Source organism: Musa acuminata, chromosome BXJ3-2, assembly GCF_036884655.1.
Source record: "Musa acuminata AAA Group cultivar baxijiao chromosome BXJ3-2, Cavendish_Baxijiao_AAA, whole genome shotgun sequence".
Lineage (NCBI taxonomy): Eukaryota > Viridiplantae > Streptophyta > Magnoliopsida > Zingiberales > Musaceae > Musa > Musa acuminata.
In genome coordinates this window covers 33030845-33043673 of record NC_088350.1, presented here as the reverse complement: position 1 = coordinate 33043673, position 12829 = coordinate 33030845, and the positions used below count along the sequence as shown (strand labels likewise).

The following is a 12829-nucleotide window of genomic DNA, read 5'->3' as shown; positions in this document are numbered from 1 at the left end:
GTTGGTTGATGTCTCATTCTGAATTAGGCAAGAATGAAGGATAGGAAATAACTCTGATCTCTCTTTGTCTACCTTTGTTGGATCCCCCTTCCTTTTGGATGAATGTGAAAATGATACGGCATAGCTTCGATAATCCACATTTATGACCTACAGACTTGAATTTAATGTGAGATTGATAGCCCAATGTAGGAAGCTCTTTTCAACGATGACATTAAATAGGTCGACAATCCATATTTATGACCTATAAACTTGAATTTGATCAAATCCTAGTGTCTCATGACGTAGATAACTGCGTCATTTATGATAGGTAGAATTAAATAGGTTGATGAATTCAATTTAATATAAAAAGGGCAGCCCAATGTCCGAGGCTTTTGTGGAAGTGGGAATTGGTGAGAATCAAGTAGAGAGGTTATTTCCATGAACTGAATTCTGGTGACCCATGACATAGACAACAACCTTATTGTGATGCCAGGACCCACTTGCGTAATTTTAATTTTATGGTGTTAGCTTTTTGCTCTGTTTATATTTTAATGTTCTACACTTGGACCAGAAAAATCTTTTCTGTGATCAGAAGGTTTGGTCTATCCTTATGCAAAATGTTTAGATTATCTTATTTCACTCAAGAGAATGCATTACATTATATAAGCATGCAGCACATTAATTCGAAGGTTAACTACACATTAATCCATTAAATGTGACATTTTGTCCCAGTTAAATTTTTGATCAATTGTGATGATTGGTGGCAATGGTCGCCAGAATCTGAATCCTTGAGAGTTACATGAGCCCAACCACAAGTATACAGATATAAAGATTGTTTGCAAACTCTACTTTTGAATGACCTTTGTTCTTAACGCAAGCTCCTACATCTGTGTCCTTCATGTTTTATGACTAACATTATTTTCTGCACAGTCCCGTGTAACATGTTCATGATGTTTATGATTTTACCAGCTTCCAGTGGAATTTGATCGGTTTTGTAAACACAATTATAGATGTGTGATCTAGAGATTTTTTCAGTAGCTAACTTGTTACCTGTCAGCATGTGTACGTGATTCTTCAGTCTTTGCTTTAGTTCTTTATTTTTATGTGCCTTTTGGGGAACCACATTGAGAAGAATTGTTTTCAAATAGTGATTGCTGGTTCTGAGTATGGCAAGAGTCAAGAGAAAATGAGCAAGCAAATGAAACAAGCTCTCCAGTCAGTAGAATCCTCGGAGCAAAAACAATCAAAGACCAGCAAACATTACTTGCGGAACAGTTTAGATTGGGATAGAGATTTTCTTACAAGTGAAGGTATGGACTTTGTGTTTCCAAAACTAACATAGATTGAACCAAGATTTATAAGGTTAGTGGATCTTATTTCTTGTTCACAGGTGTTCTGAATAATGAAGAATTGGCCATCATAAACAGCACATTCAAGAAGAGTGAAGCATGTTCACTTCCTATAATTACAGAAGAAGCAAAAAAAACAACAGAATTAAACTCATATTTAGATAATGATAGATGGGCTTTGGAAAAGCTTGAGGTAGATTTGTTTAAAAATGTACAAACTTCCAATCAAAAGACTCCTGGTACTGGTGAAAAAGCTTTGAAATTGGCACATCCCAGCAAGAAAATTAATCCAGCGAAGGGAAGGGCACTGCCCAATAAATGTAAGAATGTTAAACCTGTTAAAAGTCTGAAACACTTGCTTTTAAGTCCTGTATCTATTTGAAATTTGCATAGGAGATTTTAATCAGAGTATAATTTCAGTGTTGCTTGTGTTATTGCAATTATTCTAAATCTATTCATAATGTTTTGCAGCACCGGTGAAGTCTGAACCATCTCGTCGCAATAAGGTATATCTTTTTAATAATCACCTCACTATTTTATAGCATTGATACACAAATTTTTGATAGCTTGTGTCACCTCAGAAGACGTCTCCCGTGACATCGGAGAGACACGGTGTTAGCAACCATCTCCGTAAGCATGATTCTAGAGGGGCCACTGTTGTTACAGATGTGGTATGTGCATATTATATACTAATTGCTTTGGCTCTAAAATTTTCCTTCACAAAATGAGACTAATATTTTAATTATTACAAATAAATTGAAATATTTGTCGACTCAAGTTCACATTTCACACTTTAAGGCTGTTGGTGGAATTACTAGTTCGAGGACAGTGTCAAAGCCAACAAGAGTTTTGTCCAGAGCAACTGTACAGATGGTGCCAGCCAAGACAAGTTTGGTTCCTGCAAAAACCCAAATAAGAACCAGTAATACAAAAGAAAAACCAGGTATAATTTAGAAAAATCTTCAGGCATCTCTAACCAATGCAATTGGATATAATATATATTCTGCTTTAGAATTTTGTTCTTATTTAAGTGTGGCTTTGGCAGGCAATGTGGTAATGCCAAAATCTGTTGTGGTTTCCAAGAAAATGAATGAAGGTTCTTCCAGTGGCAATTCTAAGTCCTCCCAACCATCAAAAATGACTTCGACTTTGGTCAGAAATTCAGTGGACAGAAATCTTAAATCTCCTTCGGACATAACAAGGATGAGTTGTACATCTAGAGCTACCAGTCGCTCCTCATCTGGATTAATCACTAATATAGCATCTATGAGGACAAGCAGAACTAAAACTGTTGGTAGAAGTGCAAGTAATTCTACAGTATCTTCAAATTCTGCTGTGAAGTTAACTTCAAGTACACCAAGTAGCTCTTTTGACAGTGCTGCTTCGGGATCATTTTCATCAACGCGCTTTGCTGTGAAATCAGCAATCAATAGCATTGAAACCGGTTCTCCATCTTTGTCATTGGAAAGTGCTGACAATGATAGAGTTCATTCGGCAGGTTGCAGTTCATGCCTCAGATCTGAAGATCATGGGGACCAGTCTTCCAAACTGCATGCTACGAAAAATACTCCAGATGATGAAGTAACATCTAAGCCATCCAGAGGGGATCATCCAAGAAGCTCCACTAACAATAACTCTGCAACAAAATGCTGCAGATCCCCAGTGGTATATGTGCCTAACCATAGTGTTCTTTTCATTTCTTCTATCTGTGTGTAACTTGGAGTTTATTTTTGGATTTGCAGAAGAAACCATTAACCACACAGACTAGCAAGCAGCCCAGTTTTCTGAAAGCCACCGCCGGAGCCTCCAAGACTGATTCAGTGAATAAACTAAAACACGATACAATTCAGCATACTACACCTGGGACTCGAAACAGAGCCCTCAATTCTGGTTCTTCACAAACTCATTCTGCTGCTCTTACTCGTAATCGGAAGCACAGATCCCAATCTCTTGAAAAACTACCGAAGCTTGCTGAATAGAATGACTTTACTGGTTTATCTGAAGCACAGCCAAAATTATGCCCCATCACTGCTTGAGGATTTCTGCCCCTCAAAAGATGGTCCCGTGGTCCCGTTCAAGGTTTCTGAAATAGCAAAAGAAGTTGCCGGTCAAGCTTAATGGTGTGGATTCCAAGTGCGAATGAGCAAGGTGGTCATCCGCGTCCAAAGCGTATGACAAATATTCCTAACAACGGAGCAATGGTTTTGATCGATAGAAGTTCTGACCTTACCGAGAAATCCCGTTCCTTGTCTGGGTGGACAGGTAACATGTAACTGGGAAAGTTATCACGCTGGAATTCACCTGTCATGGATATTGATAAGGAAAATATTGTTCCTGCAGAATGAACAGATGGGCCGAGCAAAAACCTCAGGACACAGAGCTGAGAAAGAAATGGCTGAAAACTAGTCCTGCTCTCAACTTAGAGGCACAAGGAATCTGAGTTATGGACATTCAGCATTATCTGAATCATCTTTTTTATGGTCGTCCACTGATGAGAACTAAAAAGTTTCATGATGTTCTGCGAAGATGGAGGAGAGATATTTTGCTTCTTTGTCTTTTGTGATTGCATTGCAGCTTGGTCTGACCAAAATTTTTTCCCATCTTTGTGGATTCTAGTTGGATGTAACTTGAATTGATTTTATAGGTTCTTTGACAGTCAAAAACTTATTTGGATATGAAATGGGAGAAGCAGCATTGATTGAGACCCAATCGAGATCTTTTGATTACATCGCTCGTTTAACAACCAAGAATTATTTGCAGATGTTTTGATTTTGACCCAATTGAGATCTTTCTCCTTGTACAAGTCAACGCGAAGCACAAGCCTAACAACCCACATGCATGATGTGAATAAGAAGTGGTGAATATTATGAATCGGGATCCGAGTAGGTCAACCTTGATATACTTTGACGGCTTTGTTCCCACACCCATGATATGGACAAGAAGTGGTGGGTATTAATAACGGTCCACATTAGGAGTCAACGCCAAGTACGAGCTTGACATCCAACATGCCTGATGTGGACAAGTGGTGGTGGATATCATGATTTGGGATCCATCTAGGACGTTAATCTTGTATCCTTATACGAACGTTCATCAGCCGCCACTCGTCAGCCGTCGATTGTCTGAATCCTACGGTTCTCGTGGCTTCATCAAACACGCAATACCACCTTGCCTTCCGCCCGGGGTTTCGGAGAAGACGCCTACTAGCCGTCAGATCGGAAAAACGACGTGCGATCAGAATTGACGGCTAAGAATGGTCCACTCAAGAACCGTACGATGGGAGTATCGGATGGCTAAGGAAGAAAACCTAGGCATTCCTCGTACCCGTGCGACTCCATAAAAGCCTCGCGTGAGAAACGCTTCTTGTCTTAAGAGTTGCCCGGATCCTTCCTTCCCTGTTGCCGAAGGTGAAATTTGTCTCATTGCCTGCTGTTTTTGCTTATGCTTTTCTACATTGAATTCTTGAATCTGTGATTGAGGGACTGCATCCATATGTTCATGTCTGAATTGCTAGTATATTGTGTTTCTTTTGTGCGTTGTTTAGTTCCTGGATCTCATCCAGTACGATCCATATGTTTCTGTTAAAGAATCAAGCTTTGAGGAGGGTAGAGGTGAATTACTTGAGACAGTAGCAATAAGCATGAAATGAAGATCCCTTTTTTATGCTATCGAGCGGATTCTGGTGGACGATATGGAGTTCATATCGTTCCCAGATTCTAGTCTCAGAGTCAGCGAGAGAGATGCGAACCATCCAGTGTGGAACAAATAGTTTCAGTAATAATCAGAAAAAGTTCCCTTTTTTGATGCTATCGAGGCAAATTCTATTGGACGATGTGGAATTTTTTTATTATTATTGATGTAATGGGATTGTAAATAGGGTATCTCTTTGGTTCAAGTTGGATATCTAGGTGAATAATTTTGCTACTTTTTCAAGGTTTGGAGTTCATGATAGTGTGATCAATTTTGGTTGTGTATTATTGATAAGGCTAGTTACATATTTATCTTGAATGTTTCATCTTAGTCTTTATTTGAGATTAAGGTTCTCACGGGGACAACTTCTAAACTGTTGCTTCTTGCAGTTTCATTCATGTCATCTGGTTATGCTTATTGACTTTTACATAGTAAATTTTCCATTATTTATGGGTTTGGTGTAGCAACTGTTGGTGCTCAAATTCTGGTTAATGTGACTTGAACTATAAATGTCTAATACTTGCTAGAAACTGTTATTCCTTTTTCCACTTTGAGATTGTAACATACTTATTCTGATTGATATACTAATTCTGCTTAAGAACACATTAAAATGCTACTGACTACTGTTGTGTGTTGTGCAAAGTCAACTGTCTTGTAGTTTTATCCAATACAGAATTTGCATTTTTTTTTAAAACCCTATACAACTTTAGCTGTAAATGTAAGCAAAAGATGATCTTGTAGAAGCCCTCAAGGGTCAAGGTATCATCATAGGTTTTGGCTTAGCTGCACAATTTCCTGTTTGTGCTGCAGGTGTAGTTGTTGACTAATAAGCTTCTTACCCAATTAAGTTGAAACAGTTTTATGTCCTATGATGTCATCATTTCAAGAAGATATATATGGCTGGTGCCAACTTTTTTGTACTTTGGTTAGGAACTTCTACTTGCCATTTAGTTCACAACGTTCCATAGTGCACCTTTTTCCTGTTTGCATGACATAAGTCACTCCTCCTTATCGTTATAGATTGTATGGAATGCTATGTTTTTCTTCTTTTTGATTGGCAGTTAATACTCGCTTGTGGTCATCATGGGGAAAGAGAAGGTTCTTATCAATATTGTGGTAATTGGTCACGTCGACTCTGGGAAGTCAACCACCACTGGCCATCTCATTTACAAGTTGGGTGGCATTGACAAGCGTGTAATTGAGAGGTTCGAAAAGGAGGCCGCGGAGATGAACAAGAGATCATTCAAGTATGCTCGGGTGCTTAACAAGCTTAAAGCTGAGCGTGAAAGAGGAATTACCATTGATGTTCCCTGGTGACAATGTTGGTTTCAACGTGAAGAACGTCGCCGTCAAGGATCTCAAGAGAGGCTTTGTTGCATTCAATTCCAAGGAAGATCCTGCTAAGGAGGCTGCCAGCTTCACTTCTCAGGTCGTCGTCATGAATCACCCTGGTCAGATTGGCAATGGCTATGCCCCGGTCAAGTTTGCCACACCTCCCACATAGCAGTCGAGTCTGCTGAGCTCCTCACCAAGATCGACAGGCGATCCGGAAAGGAGCTTGAGAAGGAGCCGAAGTTCCTGAAGAAAGGTGATGCTGGCTTTGTGAAGATGATTCCCACGAAGCCCAATCCACCCCTTGGACGGTTTGCTGTGAGGGACATGAGCCAGACTGTGGCCGTGGGAGTGATCAAGGGCGTCGAGAAGAAGGATCCCACCGGTGCCAAGATCACCAAAAGTATGGATGGCTATCGATTCTTCCGATAGTCATATGGAACTTTTAATAGTGGATATAGATTCCTTTCTAACACTAAGGGAGCACTTACTAATATGGACTATTCATCGTGTATTAATGACCGACAAATATTTATAAATAGGAAAAATCGATTTGGAAAACTTCTATATTAGTTATTACATTTTTTTAAAAATAAGTTATAGTATTTTTTGATATTTCTCCTAAAATAATATAATATTTTTTTTAAAAAAAAATTGGACTAATACACCCTATGCATCCAATCAATCATAGTATAATAGTTTTTTATCATAGGATATTTTAAGATTTATAATTAATGAGATATATCTTTCAAAAAAATTAATTTGAATTTTATATATACATATATATATATATATATATATATATATATATATATATATATACACACATTTAATGGCTGCAAACAATTATAGTTTAAGGACGTGTTGAAGTTGAAGTAACACGCAAACTCGTTTTAGCCATATAAATGCCATATTGACACTCTGCGAGGCACAACCCAACTCGCCGTACTTACCGAGTCCTGACTCAGCATCTCGACTCGGATCGCCGTGATGGCCAAGGAGTTCTCCGTTCCGCCGGTGGTCTTCCCCTCGTCGGCCGGGAATCCCAACGTCCCCCACCAGCGTCGCGCGCCGGGGACGGCCCCGCAGCCCTTCCAGCCGCCTCGCCCCTCGAACCCCGGCCCCGCCAATCCTCCCCTCCCCTTCATGTCCTTCGACATCGGATCCGCCCCGGCCTCCTCCTCCTTCTCCGCCCCCGTCTTCTCCTCTGCCTCCGTCCCCGGCTCCTTCGAGGACGAGCCGCCCCTCCTCGAGGAGCTCGGCATCAACACCCGCCAGATCTGGCGCAAGACCGTCTCGATCCTGAACCCCTTTCGCGTGAGCCCTAGTCTCCACGAGGACGCCGACCTCTCCGGACCCTTCCTCTTCCTCATGGCATTCGGGCTCTTCCAGCTTCTCGCCGGAAAGTTCCACTTCGGGATCATCTTGGGTTGGGTCACCGTCGCCACCCTCTTTCTCTACGTGGTCTTCAATATGCTCGCGGGACGCAACGGGAACTTGGATCTGTACCTGTGCTTGAGCCTGATTGGGTACTGTATGCTGCCGATGGTGATCTTCTCGGCTCTGTCCCTTCTTGTGCCCCACGACGGCGTTGTGATCTTTCTGTTGGCGGCGGTGTTTGTGCTGTGGTCAACGAGAGTGTGCACGGGGTTTCTGGTGGAGTTGGCATCGTGCGGAGATGAGCACCGTGGTCTCATCGCCTACGCTTGTTGGCTCGTGTACATGCTTTTCTCGCTGCTCATTATATTCTGATTCTTGGTGAGAGCTCGTTTACAGCTTTGTGATTTCCTGCTACTATTAGTCTTTCTAATCTCTGTAGTCTTCTCTATCAATTTCCAATTTCATTTTGAAGATTTCTATTTGCTTTAGCTGGAAATATCATTTTTTTTTGTTCATTGGTGACTGCGGTTTGATTGTGTGTGGGTAATTGGATATATGATGCAATGTCGTAGAAATACATTTTTATATAAGGTTAGAATTGTAAAGTTGAGACCTTTTTTCATAGCTTAGAGGAATGTTGGAATTGGATCTTTCTGTCGATACTAGAAGGATTCTTTTTGTCGCTAGATGCAAGTTATCATCACTGATCCTTTTGATTACGCCAGTGATCTTCTTAATTGCCTTAAGTATTTTGTTTGATCAGCTGTTCAAGTAGTAGTTGAATCATCTGTACGATACAATGTGTGTTAAGAAACAATTTTTTGTTGCATGAGATTGATAGCTTTTATTTGGTTGGGGAGTGTTTTTTTGTGCTACAATGCCAATTGTTTTTTGGAGCCATCTGACATGGAACAAAGGACCAAATTGTGATATTCAAGAGAGCCTTTTAGGGCTTTCTGGAGTGTAGCACTTATGCCAAATTGTTTGGATAAGCTATATGTTAAATTATGTCTTTTGTGAAAGTCCCGTCTGTCTCAATTAAGTCAACTGTTACTGTACTCGCTCGTTCTCTCATCGAAAAAATTATCAACAAATGTGATACATGATACTGAAATGATGTTTGCGCAATAGGTTGATTATATTTTTTGGATCCAGTTATGGGTCCGTAAATGTCAGTTTATGGCATTCTGTTTCAGTGTAACACTGAACAGGTTTCTTGTGTGGTCCTTTTCTTGTTGAAGAAGCAATTTGATAGTAATCATGCTTGGGAAAAAGATCTCCCCTCTTCTCCCATCTCTTTTCTTGTCTCCTCTCTTGTTCGATCCTTCTCTTTTCTCTCCCTCCTCTCCCTTCTCCTCACCTCTCTCCTCTCTTTCCTTTCGACTGTTTTGTTCCGTACTCTTCTCACCTCTTCTCTTCTATTCTTCATAAATGTAGTGCATTTTATGTTTGTGTTCTTGCTGTATGTATGACACTCTAGTGGTTCGGCATGTTTATCTTTTCTTTTGTTGCATGAAAGGACCATTGTAAAAGTCTACTCGGTTGTTCATCTTGGGATTTTTCTTTGTCTCAGCTCTTGCATGATTCATTGTTAATAATCCAAGTGTCTTTTTATGAAACCAAGATATTTCATCTTGCTAAACATCTTTTTTGAACTGTATACTATGTGAACACTTGAACTGCATACTCTGTTATTAACCATCAATTATTAATTTATATTTTCTTCCATCAGAAAAATATCTTTCAGTTGATTGTCCATTTTCAATTGCTTTGTTAGAATATATGGCTTTAAGGAAAAAAATGTTCTTGGAAATTGATCAGGTATTGGATGGGAGTATGGTATAGAAATTGAAAGCAACCGGAGGAAAATAAAATGTAAGTTTATTGAAAAGATCATATCAAGTGGTGTCTTATCATTTTAAATATCATCGAGCATATACTAAATATCATTAAGTATTGAAAAAATTTATCACACGAAAAAAATAAAATTAAGAAGGACAAAGAGGATGGTGAAATTGTTCTTAGAAGAAAATGAAAGAGAAGAAAGAAGAGGAGATGGGACATGAGGGTAGGAGGGGAGGAAACGAGATGGGAGAAAGGGAAGGAGAAGAAAGGTGAGCAGATGGGAAGAGAGGATGGGGAGAGGAGAAGAGGAGAGACATGAATAGTACCTTTGAGCTGCGCTGAGGAAGTGACAATCAGCATTACCTTGAATGACCAATCAATAACGAGACAGCCTATCATTGCTAGCAGTAGCAACAGTCTAGGGCTCTCATCTCCTCGTTAGTTGTATGTTGTTTGTAGCCTTGTATGTCGTTGAGTGTTTTTTTTTAATCTTTTAGTTAAGCCCATTAAGTTGACTTAGTAAACTTGATTTAGAGAGAAGAGGAGAGGAGAGACATCGATAGTACCTTTGGGCTACGGGGGAGGAAGTGAAAATCAATGTCACCTTGAACAATAGGCAAGGTTGTCGACACCCTCTCGTTGCTAGTGACAACAACAGTCTAGGGCTCTTGTCTCCGCATCATTCATATGTTGTTCATAGCCTCGCACGTCATCAGAGTGTTTGTTTTTTTCCCTTTTATGTGAAGCTAATCAAGTTGTGTTAGTAAACTCGATTCGAGTTGATCGATTTTACCGAGTCGAGTTGCGAGTTAGGCCGATTCCAACATTTTGATGATCGGTGCAACAAGTCGTGTGTCGTCTGGGGAGGAGGTTAAACAATCGATTCCAACTTATCTGGGCTGTAAGATTGCACTTTAGCAAGTTTAACAACCTTGGTTGTGCCCTACATGAGAGTAGGTTTTGGTTGTCAAATATGTTGCATTGGAGGTTTTAAATCTTTTTATCGTTGTCCTGGAGAGTGAAGTGTCAAGGGGAGGATGGATTCTTGAAACAGGTTAGTATCATGTTGGTAGAACAATTAGACAGCTTAATGCCCAGAGCATCTTCCTGTTCAAGTTTATTACAAACGGCCAAATTAGGGAACTGTTTCCTTTTGGTGGGTGGACTAAATTTTGGCTTTGCATCCTTGCCTAGGACCCCTTTTCCTTTCTGTGCTAGGAGCAGAAGTTGAGAAAGGGAGGAGGTAGGAGAGTTGAAATTGGTTCACCAAATGCAGTAGATCCCTAACTTCTGCTTCCTTTACCATAGATATAGATGTTGAACGAGAGCCATGTGATTGTCTACTGATCCTATTAGGTGGGCCTAGATGGAAGAATCATTTCCTTATGTTTGATGGTTAACATTTCAGATTCACTAGAGCAAATGCAGCTTCCATCTTTGTGAAGATGGAGGGTGGTCTATCCAATTTACCCTTAGTAGATGATTCAGTCGGATGCCTCATGTATGAATAGTGATATGCCCTAAATATGGACCTCGATGGAAGACTCAACTGCACACATATGGTAGTTAAAATTCCAGGTTCAAACTCGGGGCAGTTGCAGTTCCATCTATGTAAATATGGATGGTGTTCTATCAAACTTACTGATAAAAGATGAATTAGTTATGTGTCACATGTACGAATAGGGATATGGCCTAAATATATCATCTTTTCTTGACATAATCATTTGAAAAAAAAAATGATGTGTTTGTTTAAAGTTATTTGACTGAGGGTTAGAGTTACTGTTAATGCAGACTGTAGGTGAAAAAAAAAAAGGGAATAACATTAGTTCTATCAGGCTGCCTCTTGTTGTTACCTCTGTTTTATACCTGAAGATATCTTACTTTTATCCCTCTTTCTTTTTATCTATCTTCGCCTTTTGTCCTCTGCTGAAACATCTTCTCTGATATTTTCCAGCCTTTTGATCTGTATGAACAGCACCAGCTCAATTCATATAATTTGTTGTCTTCAATTGTCTCTCTTGCATTGGAGATGTATTGATTGATGCCACCCAAAGTGGCTGACCCTTGAGTTGTCTGGCATTTTCTTTGCTTATCACATGGACGATAAACTTATTTTGGGTGTTCATCCTCTTCAGGAGTCTGGGCTCAAGAAATAACACTTTTAAATTATTAATTGCAGCACTTACTATGATGTGTAGCTCTTCTTTCCTACGTCACATGGATAATAAGCTCATTTTGGGTTCTCGTCCTCCTCTTCCAGAATCTGGGCTCAAGAAATGACACTTTCAAAGATCATTTGCAGCAATTACCATGATAAGTGGTGGAATAGTGGCAGATTCCATGTACAAAGGTGCGCATACCGGATGAATACATAACGTTGTAGCTCTATGTGCCAGGACTTAAGAGGATTCCTCATGTTGAATTGCAAATACATGTCAAGCACGTCTTTTGGAGTTTATGTCCTATAACCATTTGTTGAGTTGACCACTAGATAGTCAATTCATTAGTGAGGGGCAGGACTTGTTATCTTAGTCTTGTATTTGTTGTGGAAGGAAAATTGTGCTTTTCTTTTCTTTTATTTACTGTTTTGCTTCTTCTGGTTATTAACTTTCTGACTGCCACCTGAACTGTGCTTATTACTGGTTCTCGGCGCGCACACACAAAAAAACTTTATTTTTTTTTCTGCCATTAAATCTCATTTGGGTTCAACAGTTTAAACTTTAAATGCATTTCATCTTTTATTTTTGACATCACAGTAGAGTTACCCATAGCTCGATTCCCTTCTGTACTAGAGTCTTGATAAATATTGATCTGAATCTAATGTTTATCTTTAAGCTAATCAGCTTGTCTGCAATTTGATTATAAGAAGACTTGGTGGATCAGAGCATCAATATCTTTAATTGCCATTTCTGTAGGTGAAGAAGTAGCAGAGAAGGCAGATGCTATTTCTACCAGGTCTGGCTGGAATACATAGATTGATTCATTTTTTTCCCATTGATTTCGATATTGATGGTTTTCAAAGCATGATTAGTTACAGCATAACAATGGGGCAAATGTTCTTGTTTTTTAGTTCTCAGTTCATAATAACATGTTATTGGTATATAATAGTCTGATTAAGAATTGGTATCAAACTATAGAGGCTGTGATACTGAGTGGCTGTGATATCTTTTACAATCAAATTTGACCAAATCATTTAGATATAAAAAAATGTGATATTTCAAGGAGTTTCTCTCTCTTTTGTTGATCCTATCATGAAC

General features: G+C 39.5%; 2 protein-coding genes and 1 long non-coding RNA gene across 5 annotated transcripts; all 3 read left to right on the top strand.

Annotated features, from left to right (window-relative positions):
• The first annotated feature begins 1377 nt into the window (after positions 1–1377).
• On the top strand, positions 1378–4096 carry LOC135631082 (uncharacterized). The gene is made up of 6 exons (XM_065138479.1): positions 1378–1648; positions 1800–1834; positions 1910–1999; positions 2127–2271; positions 2374–2993; positions 3071–4096. Exons 4-6 carry the CDS (start codon positions 2199–2201, stop codon positions 3305–3307), a joined length of 930 nt encoding a protein of 309 aa, XP_064994551.1. The 5' UTR covers positions 1378–1648; positions 1800–1834; positions 1910–1999; positions 2127–2198; the 3' UTR covers positions 3308–4096.
• A 522-nt stretch (positions 4097–4618) lies between these two features.
• Positions 4619–6841, top strand: LOC135631299 (uncharacterized). The gene is made up of 2 exons (XR_010494341.1): positions 4619–4732; positions 6077–6841. It is a non-coding gene; the product is annotated as an uncharacterized LOC135631299 (long non-coding RNA).
• A 424-nt stretch (positions 6842–7265) lies between these two features.
• LOC135631020 (uncharacterized) lies at positions 7266–12150 on the top strand. Of its 3 annotated transcripts, none has more exons than XM_065138385.1 (2): positions 7266–8105; positions 11833–12150. In XM_065138385.1, exon 1 carries the CDS (start codon positions 7338–7340, stop codon positions 8097–8099), a length of 762 nt encoding a protein of 253 aa, XP_064994457.1. In that variant the 5' UTR covers positions 7266–7337; the 3' UTR covers positions 8100–8105; positions 11833–12150. The 3 variants fall into 3 exon arrangements, with proteins under 3 accessions (XP_064994457.1, XP_064994458.1, XP_064994459.1); XM_065138386.1 differs by having other exon boundaries at positions 11752–12150; XM_065138387.1 differs by lacking the exon at positions 11833–12150 and adding an exon at positions 11527–11740.
• Positions 12151–12829: the final 679 nt, after the last annotated feature.